The following is a 15,114-nucleotide window of genomic DNA, read 5'->3' as shown; positions in this document are numbered from 1 at the left end:
TCTGTTCTCTAGTGTCATCACAGTTTCCCTGAAGTTCCAAGAGCTTCCTTCAATAACTCAATGAGCATTCAAAGCAATGCAATCACCAACCTTAAGTAATAATTCAACAACACCATTACTAAATTCCACCTAGCAGATGCAAACATTTGAACATAACTTAACCCAAGTCCTCATATTCTTCTTTAGATAAACAGAACTGTTCCACAAACAGAAAATTTGAACAAAGGTTCAAAATCTAAGCAACATCAATGGAAAAAAGACAAGACAGCAAGTGATAAGCAAAAGGAAAAACTCAAATCTTTGTCTTCTTGGGTGGTTTCACAGGACATATTACAGGAGAAGCATCATCATCATCACCTTCTTCATCATCAGACAAGATTTGGTCAGGGACATCATCATCTGGAACATTATGCTTTGTGATAAAATCCTTAAGTATCTTCATACTTTCTTCTTTCATCGAAACCAATTGGTCCAATACAGTATCACCCTTGATTGAATCAATTGTGTAGCTCTCTGTCCCAAGCTTGAACTCTACTTTAACTAGATTCTTCCCAGGGACTGAAACGTGACTCTCAATCTCCATATCTACCCTGAAATTAAAACTAAAGAAGAAGAAGGAAACGAAAATTACAGCGATGTAAGGAAAGAAGAACCCTAATGAATTTTAATTTAGCTTCGGTACCTGAAGTTTTATTTGGGTGGAAGAAGAAGCAAAAGGCCGATGAAGCTTAGCCGATAATTAATTATGAGCGACTACAGTTTATCTTTACCAAATATTTAGGAATCTTGCAAAATCTGCCATATTTCACTCAAGAATTTACAATCCATGCCATATTCTTATAGGCTTTACAAAATCTGCCATATTTTACCACACGTGAAATTTCGTGAACGAAATTACCCTTAAGGTGGGTTAGCGCTCTGACGAAAATAGCGACAACTTCGTCCGGCGAAAAGAGGTAGCTACTGTTCCGTAATAAATGTTTCCGTTACCGATTGAATATTATGTGGATTTATTTTTTAAAAATGGTAATATAGGGGTTAGTCACTTTAATTGTTATTAATGTTGCAGAGGAAAGATGTTGTGTTGAACAGACTAAAAACTAGGGATTTTAGGAGGTGTTGTTGAAGACACGGCCATTTATTGCGGAGGAGGTAAAATTTATTGTCTGGGATTTCTTTCCTTCGATTCGTTTTAGGTTGGTAGTTTTATTTGTTTGTTTGGTTGTGATAAATGCAATTATTTATGTTGTGTTTGAAAGACATAAAAGGATGGACGAAGGAGTTATGGTATTGGTCGGTGGCTGGGAATGCAAAGACAATGGGGAGTGGCGTTTCAAGATGTCGGGAAATAAGTACGCAAAGTGTGTTGACGTAAGCGAAGGAGATATGTTGACTGAAGTTGTATCGAAAGTTGGAACAACGTTTGGACTAGACAGGAGGACCAAATTTCAGCTGAGTTTTTGGTTCGAAGGAGGAGACACTGTTTACACGCAGCAGAAGATGCCACCTGTCTCTGTTGACAGCGAAAGCTCGTTGAAGAAATTCAAAAAGATAAAGCAAGAAAAAGGAGGTTTGAACATGTATCTATCTATAGACGATGTCGACGTGGCTGAGATTACGTCCCCTGAAATAAGGGGACACAAAGACAATAGTGTTGTAGAGGTAGAAGTGGCATGATACATGGGCGGGCGAATGGGTGATGGTAATAGCACGCATGCAATTCCATTGACTTATGAGGAAGACGGCTTCTTAGATAAAATAAATGTGTGTGAAGGAACTTTGAAGAGGAAGGCTGGTTTACTAGAGTTGGGCTGCGCAAAGCGGGGATGAGAAAAAGAAGTGGATGTAGAATTGGCAACAGAGAGAAGATGATGGGCATCAGACTTAGAGGACGAATTGTTAAGGGAGGTATCAGATTCAGATGATTATGATTTTGATAATATGAGGGATATGATTGATACAGATTACCCGCCGGATTGGGATCCTTGGAAGGATTGGAGGAACAACACATTGACAAGTTTTGACCGTCAGCCGGGGACACAAATGTGTGGAACAACTTTGGGGGATGAGTCATCTAGGCCCAATAATATGGGAGACGATATATTCAGCTCTGTCGGGGGACAAAGCCGGGTTGACCTTGTCGAAGTAGAAGTTGTTGAGATGGAATGGGCGATGAGAGTGCAGAAATGTCGATTCAGCGAGGGCAAAGTAGAATGAGAGCTCAATTAACGGATACGCAAGCGACAACATTGGAAGAATCGTTTGACAAGGACTGTCAAAGTTGTTTGAACAACGTGCGTGGACAAAGCCTGCCAGGGGTAGGTATAGTGGACGTTGAGGTTACAACAATCGCAGACGCTGATGTAGAAGGTGAGAATGATGAGGAAAATACGAGAATGTCTATACAACTGGGGCAGAGGACAGGGCCAACTATGAGGACAAATTCAATAACAGAGACGCTGGATACGTGTGATTTGGTCCCTGAATCTGGAGGATAAGTAGGACTAGTGGACGTTGTAGTGACTGCGTTGGAAGCAAGTGCAGCTGAAGAGGAAGGACAATGTGATGTAGAGGTTCGTAATACATACAGTGCGAGAAATGATAATACAGCAAGGGCACTGGCAGAGGACATGTCGAGAAGAGTATCAGACGGAGAGACTATATTTAGTAAATTAGCGGGGGACGAGATGTTGATGTGTAGGGATGCCAATCCGTTCAAGGACAACGTAGCCGCGATTGCTTCCGACAAAGCTAATATGAATCTTAGGAAGGGTGGCGATGCAATATATATCGGGCGGGTATTCAGCAATAAAGGCGAGTTGCAGAAAGCATTAACTGTGTACTCTATGAAAATGCTATTCAATTTCCGAATAAACAAGTCCGACAAGATACGGGTAATTGCGGTGTGCCATGATAAAAAGTGTGATTGGAGGGTATATACAACGTTTCACGAGAACTCTGAAAATATGGAAATTAGGACGGCGACTCTAAAACATACTTGTGATGTCGAGGCGCGGTCTAAGTATGGTATGAAAGCAACACGATCGATGTTAGGTGAGTTGCTTAAGGCAAAATATACGCATGGTAAGAAGGGACCAAGGGCCTGTGAACTACCAGAAATAGTATTGGCTGAACTAAATGTCACCATAACATACATGAAGGCTAAAGAAATAGCAATGAAGAAAGCTCGTTGCAGTGAGGAAGAAGGTTATAAGTTTCTGCAGACATATCTCCACCTGTTGAGGACAACTAATCCAGGTACGCTGTCCACAGTCCATACAGATTATACGGAGGACGGAAATATTCGTTTCAAGTATCTTTTTTTTTGCGTTTGGAGCTTCGATTGCCGGGTACCAGTATTTGCAGAAAGTTATAGTGATAGATGGTACACACACTAAAGGAAAATACAAAAGCTGCTTAGTTACTGCAAGTGGACAAGATGGAAATTACCAAATATTCCCATTAGCGTTTGGTATTGTAGACAATGAGAACATAGCAGTTTGGCAGTGGTTTTTCGAACAGTTGTCACAGTTTGTCCCTGATGAAGAAGATCTAGTTTTCGTCTCTGACAGGCATGCGACCATTTATGCTGGGCTTAGGACAGTGTACCCTCTTGTGAAGCATGCGTGTTGCACAGTACATTTGTTCAGGAATGTTGTCCATAATTTCCAGTGTGAGGGACTTGCGAAAATGGTCTCCATGGCGGCGAGATCTTACACTGTGGGAGATTTGCGATATTGGTTTGAAGAAATACATAAGAGAAACATTCAATGTGCCAAGTATTTAGTAGAGATAGGGCTATCTCACTGGACACTGGCGTACTTTCCGGGTATGCGATACAATGTGATGAGCAGCAATATCTCGGAGTCTCTAAATGCTGCAATGCAAAAAGCCATAGATTTCTCGGTAGTGACCATGGTGGAATCAAACAATTATCAAATCAGTTATTCGATGTGATAAATTAATTAAACATACAAGAGGACGAAAAATCCTAAAATCTGTAATGTGAGACATTTCGATTAATTTCTCTCAAACTCAATCAACCGTCTTAATTGCTAAAGATTTCCGAGTTTTCTTGGTAAATGAATCGCACAGGAGAGGACGAACTATCGAAAAACCCTAAAATCTGTATTGGGGGACATTTCGATTAATCTCTCTCAAACTCAATCAACTGTCTTAATTGCTAAAGGTTTCCGAGTTTTCTAGGTAAATGAATCGCACAGGAGAGGACGAACTATCGAAAATCGTAAAGGGAGACAAACTCGAATTATCGATTAGGGTAAGTAACAGGGGATTTGGGATTTGCAATTTTCCAAAAAGGCTTCATTGAACAAAACATGAAGACAGGATTGAAGATAGCAACATGCAGAAACTCGAAATGGCCTTACCGAAGATATATTCCGATGAAGTTAACGGCGAAGAGAAAGGGAAAGTATGAGAGAGATAGACGAAAGAGAGAGAGTTAACTGTTGTTGTTTTACCGCACGGTTTACAGTGAAAGAGAGATAAAAGGGATTGTCAAAAGACGCAGTTGTTGAGCGCGAAAACTGTTCAATAAACTGTGGGGACAAAATTGACATTTCCCAACCAAATGTGGCATGAGTTGTAAGACCCGGGAAAATATGGCAGATTGCATAACGATTTTGAAAAATATGGCAGATGATGTAATTTTTTCAAATATTTACCCTAACAACCAAAAAAAAAATTATTGCGATCCTTCTCGTATAAATATAAGATAAATATTTGGTTGTTAGCTTGAATATATATATATATTTTTTTTTTTAATTCAATACGTTTAATAAAAAAAATTACATTATAATTTTGAAATATATATTAATGGTAGGCGTATTTAACATTTTTACATGTTTGGTCATTGTTTCTTTTAGTTCGGTTATTTTTAATTACTTTCAAATATATATATTTCAGTATATCAGAATGTTATCATAACATATCCGTTGAGTGCTTGTAATAATTCTGGAGGGTCACAGGTTCGATTCCTTCTTGGCGCAACATTTTTAATTTATTTTTATTTTGAAACGACGTTGTTTCGCTTTTAACGAAAATTGCTAACAAAAATTTAACCCCTTTATTTTTTTGTTAGCGGAAATTTAACGACATGTCCAAAATAGCAAAGTCAACGAAACTTAACCATTTTATCAAAAGTCAAACAAAACTTAATGATTTTAGTAGCATTTTGGAAGTTCATGTTTTTTTATCCCAAATTTGAAAGTTCATGATTTTTGACATTTTTTCCATAAATTTTAGATTTTCTTATACAATTTTAGTTAAGTTATTATTTAATGGTGAAATGCAAACTTAATTTATTTTTGAATATTATTGATTTAAAGTTGTGGAAAATTATCAATCATACAAAATAATATATATGTACAATCAACTTTAAATATATCTACTTAATATGTGTGAAAATTACAATTGGATTAATAACAAACTGCTATAATATGTAGTACCGTAATATATGACTTATATATATATATTTTATATATTCCCTGAGAAATGAATATTTTGTGGTTTAAAAAAAGTTATTACAAAGACATTTACAGAACTACTAGAACACAATTATTATATATGCATATATATGTACCATACACTTAAAAAAAATTACTAGAACAAAGATTGACGATGCTTTTAGAAGAGTAGTCTTATCCGGTAATAAAACATAAAATCTGTTATTGTCCAACTTCATATTTGATTTCTCTTGGTTACGATTGTCATGCCATCAACTTCTGGCTTAACTTCTTTTTGCAAACCATATCTTTAAAACTGATGTGTCCATAAATATCTCTGAAATGTATAAGACCTTTGGCAAAATCAGAATTACAAATTTTCATCGTTTACCTTTGGAAGAAAAGAAGAAAAGTCAAATCTTTGTCTTCTTGGGTGGTTTCACAGGAGAAGCATCATCATTAGACAAGATTTGGTCAGGGACATCATCATCTTGAACATTATGCTTTGTGATAAAATCCTTAAGTATTTTCATACTTTCTTATTTCATCGAAACCAATTGGTCCAATACAGTATCACCATTGATTGAATCAATAGTGTAGCTCTCTGTCCCAAGCTTGAACTCTACTTTAACTAGATTCTTCCCAGGGACTGAAACGTGACTCTCAATCTCCATATCTACCCTGAAATTAAAACTAAAGAAGAAGAATGAAATCAAAATTACAGCGATGTAAGCGAAGAAGAAACCTAATGAAGTTTATTCTAGCTTCGGTACCTTTGGGTGGAGGAAGAAGAAGCAAAAGGCCGATGAAGCCGACAATTAATTATGAGCGATTACAAGTTTTGCTTTACCAAATATTTACCCTAATAACCAAAAAAAGAATTATTGCAAAAAAATGTATAAATTTTAGGTTTTCTTATGCATTTTTAATTTAGTTATTATATATTAATGATGAAATGTAATTTATTTATTTTGAATACTATTGATTGAAAGTTGTGGAAAATTATCAATCACAAAAAATAATATATTTACAATCAACTTTTAATATATTTACAATCAATTTGGATTAATAATAATTTGATTGAATATGTAGTACCACTAGATTATAACCCGCGGTACACCGCGGAGATAATTTTTTTTTAAATTAGTATATATAAAAGTCTGTAAATTATATTTATCTATAAAATATTTATATTTTATAGTTTACAATTGTTATTAAGTAACATCCTTCCAAACCCGTTCTGCCAAACCCGTCCCGTTAAAAAAATCTGTAGTACATCGCTAATTTTAAAAAAAAAATTACGGGATTGCAATTATATTTTAGTTTGTCAAACAAATTTTTGTTTTAAATAGTTGTCGAAATCTAATTCAAATATTGGAGAAATAAGATTTAGTGAACTGATAAGAAACGTATTTAGGTGCGTTTTGCTCATTTTAAGGGATTGCAATTGTATTTTGGTTTGTCAAATATTTTTTGTTTTAAATAATTTCCGAAATCTAGTTCAAATTTTGGAGAAATCTGCGTGATATATTGAATTAGAATATATTTGGAATATTTTTTGTTTGTTAATCAATTTATTGCCAAAAGAAAATCAATAATTAAAAGTTAGTGGCAACCATTGTAAATAAGTTATAACTCCAGGATTTATTTTACAAAATGGCTGCAAAAATGTATATATAGATAATATATATTCCCGACAAACCTTTTGTGATTTAAAAACGTTATTACAAAGATATTTACAGAACTACTAGAACACAATTATCATATACGCAGCTGTATGTGCCATACACTTAAAAAACCACTAGAACGGAGATTGACGATGCTTTTAGAAGAGTAGTCTTATTCGCTAATCGACCATAAAATCTGTTATTGTCCAACTTCGTATTTGATTTCTCCTCGTTACGATTGTCATGTTATCAACTTTTGGCTTAACTTTTTTTTTGCAAACTGTACCTTTAAAATTGATGTGTCCATAAATAACTCTGAAATGTATAAGACCTTTGACAAAATCAAAATCACAAATTTTCATCTTTTGCCTTCGGAAGGAAAGATGAAAACTAGGAAAAGCAAAAGGCCAGCGAGGCCTAAGAGGCAGTACCGACCAGAAAACTAAGATAATGAAGGTTGTTGCCTGAAAAACCGCTTTGAAGAAATCGTCTTTGGCGATATATTAATGTTTTGATAATCTATTAATACTAAAAATCTTAATAAATATATTTTGCACTTCTAAACGGTTGCATTTAATCCCAAGACTGCTGATCTCTGGCGAGGGCTGCTGATAGCTGGCGAAGAAATGAGATCCTATTACCAATTGACGAAGGCGACGAAGTTGTTTTTGTCGAAGGAGAATCGAGTAATTAGGTTAGTGCAAAGTGAAATAGAGCTGCAAGCAAGCGAATGCAACATGTCTTTAATATTATTCAAAAGTCAAAGCAAAGAACAGAACAACAAATCAAGAGACAGCTTAAACTAGATCTTGTAGACTTGTAGTTGAAAAGAAGCAAACAGAAGCAGTTTTAATCACTCTCTCTTAAATTAACATAACACTCTCTACGAAATGCGAGAAAGTAAATACTTTACAAAAATCTCTAAACTTATACTTGGTGTTTCCTTCAAGCTCAACACATCTAATCTTGTTGCTTTTGCGATCCAGAAAGTAAACAACAAACTCTTTAAAAATAGTTGGGTGCAAAGATAACCTCTCCCATATCAGAAGTTCCCAAGATTTGTAAACCTTGAGGCAATCTACCAATAACACCTCTACGAATAGATATTCGTTGTTCTTTCGACCATTGTTGTTTCTTGGCGTCCTCTAAAACCCACAAACCGAAATCGCCACAAAAGTATTTAGAGAACACAGCTACTTTTCCACGGTAGTTTATCAAACTAGGTTTAACCGACGATTTAAAGTCCTCGGGAAATACAGAAGCAATTTCCAAACTTTCAGTCCTCAAATCAAATCTCACCAAGTTTAATGGTTCATGCATGGTAAAACCTCTGGAAGCACTGTAATATAAAACACCGTCTATGCACACAGAGGTGGTTCCAGGATAGTGAGGAGTGGGGCATTGGATCATTCTCCATGAGCAGTTTTGAGCTCCCAATGTGAGGACTTGATGTCCACAAAACTGCAGTGAAGATTTGTTCAAACATAATACTTTATATTGTGCATGGATAGGATCATATCCTAAAAAGCTTCCAATGATCGTTTCACTGGATCCCAAAGTGGGTAAGTTTATGGACTTACCTATGCTGGGATTACATATGATTTGTTCTTCCCCATATAAAAAGCTAATCAACCCATGGACGTAGCTAGGATTTTGGTATCGCATTTTCTTCAAGTGACACACCGTACTTGATTCAAAATCAGGTGGTTCCTCCCCAACTAGAGCTTCAAATTTGTTAATGTTTTGGTCCGGTAAAACCAGTGAGTTTGGCTCATATAGTGGAGTTGAAACATGAGTTGATTTGGAGAAAAAGTACCAATTTTCTTGATAACCTTTTATTTGGTTTTTGAAAGCAAAAAGGAGACGGTGTTGCTTATTCTCTCGGAATGATCGAAACGAGAAGGATCTGATGAAATCTTGATTGCGGATGATTTTGGCCCATAACTTCGATACACAAACAAACCTGGCTAAAAATTTCGCTGGCAAGTTTAAGAAGATCTCGAACAACACGTCAACAGGAATTGGATCCAGAGATTGCAAACTCTTCTCCGTATCTGCCATTTCAACTCTGCTTTATCTTCTCAAACCCTAATAATATCTTTCCCTTGAACTCCAAGATATCAAAAACACGAAATATTATTGAAACAAAAACAAATCAGCTATTTATAAAAGAAATGTTTCACTTTCACCATGTCGACACTTGTCAATTTTTATTTTATATAAAGAAACATTAATTACATATTTAATTAAAAGACCAAAGAAATCACTCCATATTAATTTTTGCAAGAATATTGAAATTTTAAATGAAAAAGTAAATTACTCCAAATTTCACTCTCACCCTATTATACAACTTGCCATTTTTTCATTTACAAAACTAATATAAAGGTATAATTAATAAAAAAAGATATTATCTTTTTCTGTTTCAAAATATAATTTGTAAGAAGATATCTAGATATTTATTTAAAAATAAATTCAACCAATCATGCATAATATAAATGGTCACGAGTTATTAAATACATCAAAATTTGCAGATACTTGCAAAACTTCTTTTAGTAGAAAATTTCTAAAACATCTTATATTTTGAATCAAAAGAATTACCAAATACATCACCTCCACTTTATATCAAATTGACTTTTGTAATAGTAAATGTGTTTAAGAAATCCAATGCAACAAGTCTTTGATATTATTCAAAAGAGTCAAAACAAAGAACAGAACAACAAATCAAAGAGATAAAGCTGAAACTAGATGTTTTAGTAAAGAAAACCAGAACAAAACTAACCAAAGCAGTTTGAAACACTCTCTCTAAATAAACATATTAATACTCTCTACATAATGCAAGAAAGTAACTACTACATTATAATCTCTAAACTTAAACTTGGTGTTTCCTTCTATAGTAGAACACTTCTAATCCGGTTGCTTTTTTGATCCAGAAAGTAAACAACAAACTCTTCAAAATGGTTGGGTGCAAAGACAATCTCTCCCATATCAGAAGTGCCCAGGACTTCTAAACCGCCATGGAATTGTCCAGTAACACCTGTATGAAAAGATACGAGTACATTCGACCATTGTTGTTTCTTGGTGTCCTCCAAAACCCACAAATTGAAATCATGGTGGTCATTGTGATAATTTTTACTGACAACAGCTACTTTTCCATGGTAGTTTATCAAAGTAATTCCATTCGACGATTTAAGGCCCTCGGGAAATTTGGATGCAACTTCCAAACTTTCAGCCCTCACATCAAATCTCACCAAGACTGTTGTAAAACTAGTGAAAGCACTGTAATATAAAATGCCATCTATGCACAAAGATTTTTCGCCACAATAGTGAGGAGTGCTGCATTGGATCATTCTCCATGAGCTATTTTGAGCTCCCAATGTGAGGACTTGATGTTCACAAAACCGTGTAACATTGGTCAAGCACAACACTTTGTATTGGGCATTGATTGGATCATATCCTAAAAAGCTTTGGGAGATTATTCCACTTGTTTTGATAGTTGGTAAAGTTATGGACTTACCTATGCTGGGATTAAAAATGACTTGTTCTCCGCTACATAAAAAGCTCATCAACCCATGGACGTAGCTAGAATTTTCGTGTCGTAGTTCCTTGCGAGATAAAAAATCAGGTTGTTCCTCCACAACTAGAGGTTTAGGTTTAAGTTCCTCCATTAGAGATTTATAATGTTTCGGAAGATAACGTAAACACCTAGCACGCCAAAAGAGCCCGAACCGGTGCGGTTTTACGGGTGGGCCTGGAGCAGGATCCCACGGTAATAGTGGAGTTGAAACAAGAGTTGATTTGGAGAAAAAGTACAACATTTTGTTATAAAGCCTTAGACAGTCGACTAAAGCGAAGAGGAGGCGAGGCTGCTTCTGTGGGGAAGAGTAAGACGTGAAGGATCTGATGAATACCTCACCTCGGATCATTGTGGCCCATACCTTTGATACACAAAGAAACCTAGCTACAGATTTCGCAGGTAACTTCACGAGGATCTCGAACAACACGTCGATCGGAATATGATCTAGAGATTGCAGATTCTTCTCTGTCTCCGCCATGCCAACTCTGCTCGGTTTTTTCAAACCCTAATAAATTCTTGTAATCCAAGGATATCAGAAACACATAAATGATATTAAAATAAAATGGAAAACAAAGAGAGGAAATTTAGCGAAAATATATATATTTGTAAAATAAACCTTTTAGTAATATCAAATCTTGCCTATAATCATTTTATACAAAAAAAGGAAGGAAATCTCAATTATAAAAAAAAAAAAAAGAGAGGAAAGTGATCATTTTATTTATATATGTTCAAATATTAATAATAAGTAAAAAAAAGTATAGAGGCATACATACTGTAGTTTACATTTATGACTGAAGAAATTAGGTTTTGACCAAAGATGGAGCAACAAGAGAAGAAGAAGAGAAAAGTTTACAGAAGAAGAAGATTACAATCAAAACCAACTTCGTCCTTTCCTCTCGATCTAGCCTCAGAGATACTCTTAAGGCTACCTGTAAAATCTGTTGTGAGGTTTCGTTGTGTGTCAAAGCTATGGTCATCAATCATCACCGATCCATATTTCATCAAGACGTACGAAACTCAGTCTTCAACACGGCAGAGTCTTTTATTCTGCTTCAAACAAAGTGACAAGTTGTTTGTTTTTTCGATTCCAAAACATCATTACGATTCAAACTCTTCTTCTCAGGCCGCTATTGATCGTTTTCAGGTGAAACTCCCACAAGAATTTAGTTACCCCTCCCCTACGGAATCTGTCCACGGCTTGATCTGCTTTCATGTGTTAGCAACGGTTATTGTTTGGAACCCTAGCATGAGACAGTTCTTAACCTTACCCAAACCAAGAAAAAGCTGGAAGGAACTAACAGTCTTTTTAGGATACGATCCAATAGAAGGTAAACACAAAGTAGTGTGTCTGCCTCGTAATAGAACTTGCGACGAGTGTCAGGTTTTAACGTTGGGATCAGCTCAAAAATCATGGAGAACGGTAAAAACTAAGCATAAGCACCGTTCTACAAATGATACTTGGGGAAGATGCATTAAGGGGGTTGTATATTATATAGCCTATGTTTATCATACGCGTGTTTGGTGTATAATGAGCTTTCATGTCAAATCTGAAAAATTCGATATGATAAAACTACCATTGGAAAATATTTATAGGGATGTTATGATAAATTATGAAGGGAGGTTAGCTTGTGTTGATAAACTATATACCTTGAATAACGATGGTATAAGATTGTGGATTTTGGAGGATGCAGAGAAACACAAGTGGTCGAGTAAACAGTTTCTTGCACGTTATGTTCACAATGACCTGAGAACGAACACCATTTCCAAGCTAACTGGTGTCACTCATGCTGGTGAGTTTGTTTATATTTCAACGCAGTATCTTAAATCGTTTGTTTTGTTTTGTGATCCGAAGAAAAATAGGTTTAGAAAAGTAGAGTTTAATGGAATTGTAGACGAAGAATTTAGGCTCAGTAATGGAGTTGGTAGGGGACGTATATATGCGCTCTATAATTTCCCGAATCATTGCGAGAGTCTCATGTCTTTGTAGCATAAAAGATTATTATTTGATTTGTTCCTTAGAATGACTCTTAATTGTTATCAACTTTATTATGGCTTTTTCTTATAATTTTATCATTCCTTACTTTGATCTTATCCCGTGTCGTTACCAGACAAAAAGGTCACCCAAAAATAAATGAAATGTGGCATTTTATAGATGAAATAAAAATATCACAAATTAAAAATAAGAAGTTATTAACCAACTCAATTAAATATGTACCTCACTAATTAAGTTATATAAATAAAGTGGACGGTTAAATTCATTTTGGTTTACTAACGTAAAATACATTAACTATTGACTATGAATAGCAAAGAAAGAAAGAAAGACAAAAAGAAAATATAAAACTTTTTTAATGTATATATATTGTACTATAGTCTGGTGTCTGATTCCTTTTTCTTATAACGTAGACTTTAGTGTTAATCCTCAGAGCCCAAGGTATCGTCTGAGCCATTCCGCTACTTCATTCCAATTAGTTTCCCTGTACATGGCAAAGACATATGTTCAAACAAATGGTAATGAAAGCAAAGTAAAGAGAAGTAATTCATGTTTAGACCCTTGATATTTTTTTAACATGATTTGGAATCCAGTCATGAGAAGGGAATGAGCACATTTGTGTACAAATTCGTATGGAACCACATCAGTAGCTGTGACACATAAAATTCCAAAATTAGCATGATCTCGTGATTGTTATCTAAATTGTAGAAAAGTTATATAGATGATACACATACAATGTGTAAGTAAGATTGGTGTTGATTGAGGTTGAGGACGATTTGGAGCCCAGGGGTTAGATGCTACATTGTTTTGTAAGCTTCTACAAGATTGTATTAGGTTTCTCATGTTTAAAATGTGAGTCTAAACATTAGTACAAAGTGAGTGACAGTAGGACTTGAAGACTCTACCTCCAGCCAGGAAGCCATCCTTTAAGCCCTATAACAACTCGTGGCTTTATTTGAAGCCGTTGATTAGTGTCATAGCAACTCTTACTCGCAAGGTAGAGAGCTTGCGCTGCACCCATGCCCATACCTCCTACTCCTATCATGATTATTCAGACCAAATATAAACTTGATATATATATATATAAGGTCTAAAATATGTATATTAATTTAAAGTATAGAAAATTATAAGTTACTATTTGGGGAAGCATGATCAGAAAAAAGGTTAGCAATAGATAAAGCTGCATGATGTAATGACACCTCATCATCTTGCATGTTTTCAGAAATTTCTGCAATATCGAACCCTGATTCATCAAAGAAGAGTGTAGATACAATATTATTAATAATATATTAGAAACATTAAATGAAATTTGAAATCAACTGATCTTACATGCATTGGTTTCCATTCCACCTAAGATAGTAACGGGGCGTCTAGGAGCAGTTGGACAAATCCACTTAATCTACACAAAGTCATATATATACTTTATTAGAAACTTGACGAAATTTCTATTAGGATATAAGAATCGTGAAAACTTGATCCATACATTTCGAAGACCCAACTGTCTCGCAAATCGAACCGAACTGCAGACATAATAGACCTATATATATAGTGAGGAAAACTTCGAATACAAAGAAGAACAAGATTCAAAGTATATACATTTTTAGTGAAATGAGTTTAATATGTCATAAGAAAAGATGAACTCAATAGAAAGATACAATAGATGATATTTATTATTGTTTGTGGTGCCAACCATTTATATAAAAATAAAAGGTCAACAAAAAAAATAGTACTTGTAGAAAATGCCAAAATTTATTAGTTTATTTTTTTTAAGTTTAATAATATAACTTAATTGAATTTATTCCAAAACATGTTTATGGTGTATATCTCTTTGATCTTTGAATATATACCAATAAATTTAATTAAATAAAGAATGTGTGAGTATTATTATTACTTTGCGCTTGTCTCGCCGATATCATGCAGCCAGACTATAGTGGCCTTATGAGTTCCTATGGGTCCAAAAGATTGAACGTCTTCAAATTTAATACCCCCTACATTTCTACGAGCTGTAAAAAGTTTAACATACGCAGATTCATTAATCAGTTCCACGTAATAAATATAGGAGAGAATATAGTCCAACAACTTTGAAAAGTATGCAAGAAACATGAACAATCACAAGAAAGAAAAAAATATACTAGAAGCCATGCTTTGATATGAATAAGTTCTTGTTTCCGAAGAGTCTTTTATTTGTTCTTCTGAAAACGTTTATGTTGCAGTATTCGAAAACGTAAGGAATTGTAAGAGGGGAAATTGTGTATTTATACACCGAATGATGTTTATGGAGATAATGATATTTGTATTAAAAGTTGGATGCATGACAAAAATCCTACTCTTAAAAGTTGGATGTATGACGAAGATCTTTATCAATAAAAGTTTACAGTTAATAAAATTTATTTTGTATTCTATATTTATTCCAAGGTT

The 15,114-nt window shown here is 34.8% G+C and overlaps 6 protein-coding genes, 1 long non-coding RNA gene and 1 pseudogene across 9 annotated transcripts; 2 read left to right on the top strand and 6 right to left on the bottom strand.

The window, feature by feature from the left end:
• Positions 1 to 83: 83 nt before the first annotated feature.
• Positions 84 to 792, bottom strand: AT1G47820 (uncharacterized protein). Of its 2 annotated transcripts, NM_179450.2 has the most exons (2): positions 683 to 792; positions 84 to 602 (listed from the first exon to the last, which is right to left on the bottom strand). In NM_179450.2, the coding sequence occupies exon 2, from the start codon at positions 581 to 583 to the stop codon at positions 293 to 295; it is 291 nt and encodes a 96-aa protein (NP_849781.1). In that variant the 5' UTR covers positions 584 to 602; positions 683 to 792; the 3' UTR covers positions 84 to 292. The 2 variants fall into 2 exon arrangements, with proteins under 2 accessions (NP_849781.1, NP_564515.1); NM_103680.2 differs by having other exon boundaries at positions 119 to 775.
• A 477-nt stretch (positions 793 to 1,269) lies between these two features.
• AT1G47816 lies at positions 1,270 to 3,957 on the top strand (annotated as a pseudogene; the record flags this gene model as incomplete). The annotated part of the gene is made up of 1 exon: positions 1,270 to 3,957.
• A 1,921-nt stretch (positions 3,958 to 5,878) lies between these two features.
• Positions 5,879 to 6,139, bottom strand: AT1G47813 (uncharacterized protein; the record flags this gene model as incomplete). Its single annotated transcript, NM_103678.1, has 2 exons — positions 5,879 to 5,968; positions 6,035 to 6,139. The coding sequence occupies 2 exons, from the start codon at positions 6,137 to 6,139 to the stop codon at positions 5,879 to 5,881; spliced, it is 195 nt and encodes a 64-aa protein (NP_175216.1).
• A 1,381-nt stretch (positions 6,140 to 7,520) lies between these two features.
• AT1G07447 lies at positions 7,521 to 7,979 on the bottom strand. Its single transcript, NR_139247.1, has one exon. It is a non-coding gene; the product is annotated as an other RNA (long non-coding RNA).
• A 158-nt stretch (positions 7,980 to 8,137) lies between these two features.
• Positions 8,138 to 9,193, bottom strand: AT1G47810 (F-box and associated interaction domains-containing protein; the record flags this gene model as incomplete). The annotated part of the gene is made up of 1 exon (NM_103677.1): positions 8,138 to 9,193. The coding sequence occupies one exon, from the start codon at positions 9,191 to 9,193 to the stop codon at positions 8,138 to 8,140; it is 1,056 nt and encodes a 351-aa protein (NP_175215.1).
• Positions 9,194 to 10,020: 827 nt separating this feature from the next.
• Positions 10,021 to 11,184, bottom strand: AT1G47800 (F-box and associated interaction domains-containing protein; the record flags this gene model as incomplete). The annotated part of the gene is made up of 1 exon (NM_103676.1): positions 10,021 to 11,184. One exon carries the CDS (start codon positions 11,182 to 11,184, stop codon positions 10,021 to 10,023), a length of 1,164 nt encoding a protein of 387 aa, NP_175214.1.
• Positions 11,185 to 11,523: 339 nt separating this feature from the next.
• On the top strand, positions 11,524 to 12,693 carry AT1G47790 (F-box and associated interaction domains-containing protein; the record flags this gene model as incomplete). The annotated part of the gene is made up of 1 exon (NM_103675.1): positions 11,524 to 12,693. The coding sequence occupies one exon, from the start codon at positions 11,524 to 11,526 to the stop codon at positions 12,691 to 12,693; it is 1,170 nt and encodes a 389-aa protein (NP_175213.1).
• Positions 12,694 to 13,597: 904 nt separating this feature from the next.
• On the bottom strand, positions 13,598 to 14,799 carry AT1G47786 (alpha/beta-Hydrolases superfamily protein; the record flags this gene model as incomplete). The annotated part of the gene is made up of 5 exons (NM_103674.1): positions 13,598 to 13,731; positions 13,832 to 13,939; positions 14,026 to 14,095; positions 14,180 to 14,216; positions 14,588 to 14,799. The coding sequence occupies 5 exons, from the start codon at positions 14,797 to 14,799 to the stop codon at positions 13,598 to 13,600; spliced, it is 561 nt and encodes a 186-aa protein (NP_175212.1).
• Between the last annotated feature and the right edge of the window lie 315 nt (positions 14,800 to 15,114).

Source organism: Arabidopsis thaliana (genome assembly GCF_000001735.4).
Source record: "Arabidopsis thaliana chromosome 1 sequence".
In the NCBI taxonomy this organism is placed as follows: Eukaryota; Viridiplantae; Streptophyta; class Magnoliopsida; order Brassicales; family Brassicaceae; genus Arabidopsis; species Arabidopsis thaliana.
The sequence above is the reverse complement of the archived record's forward strand: the minus strand, read 5'-3'. Positions and strand labels throughout refer to the sequence as shown.

Excerpts from the sequence above, each read along its gene's own strand:
- AT1G47820 (NM_179450.2), bottom strand. The coding sequence starts at position 583 with ATGGAGATTGAGAGTCACGTTTCAGTCCCTGGGAAGAATCTAGTTAAA.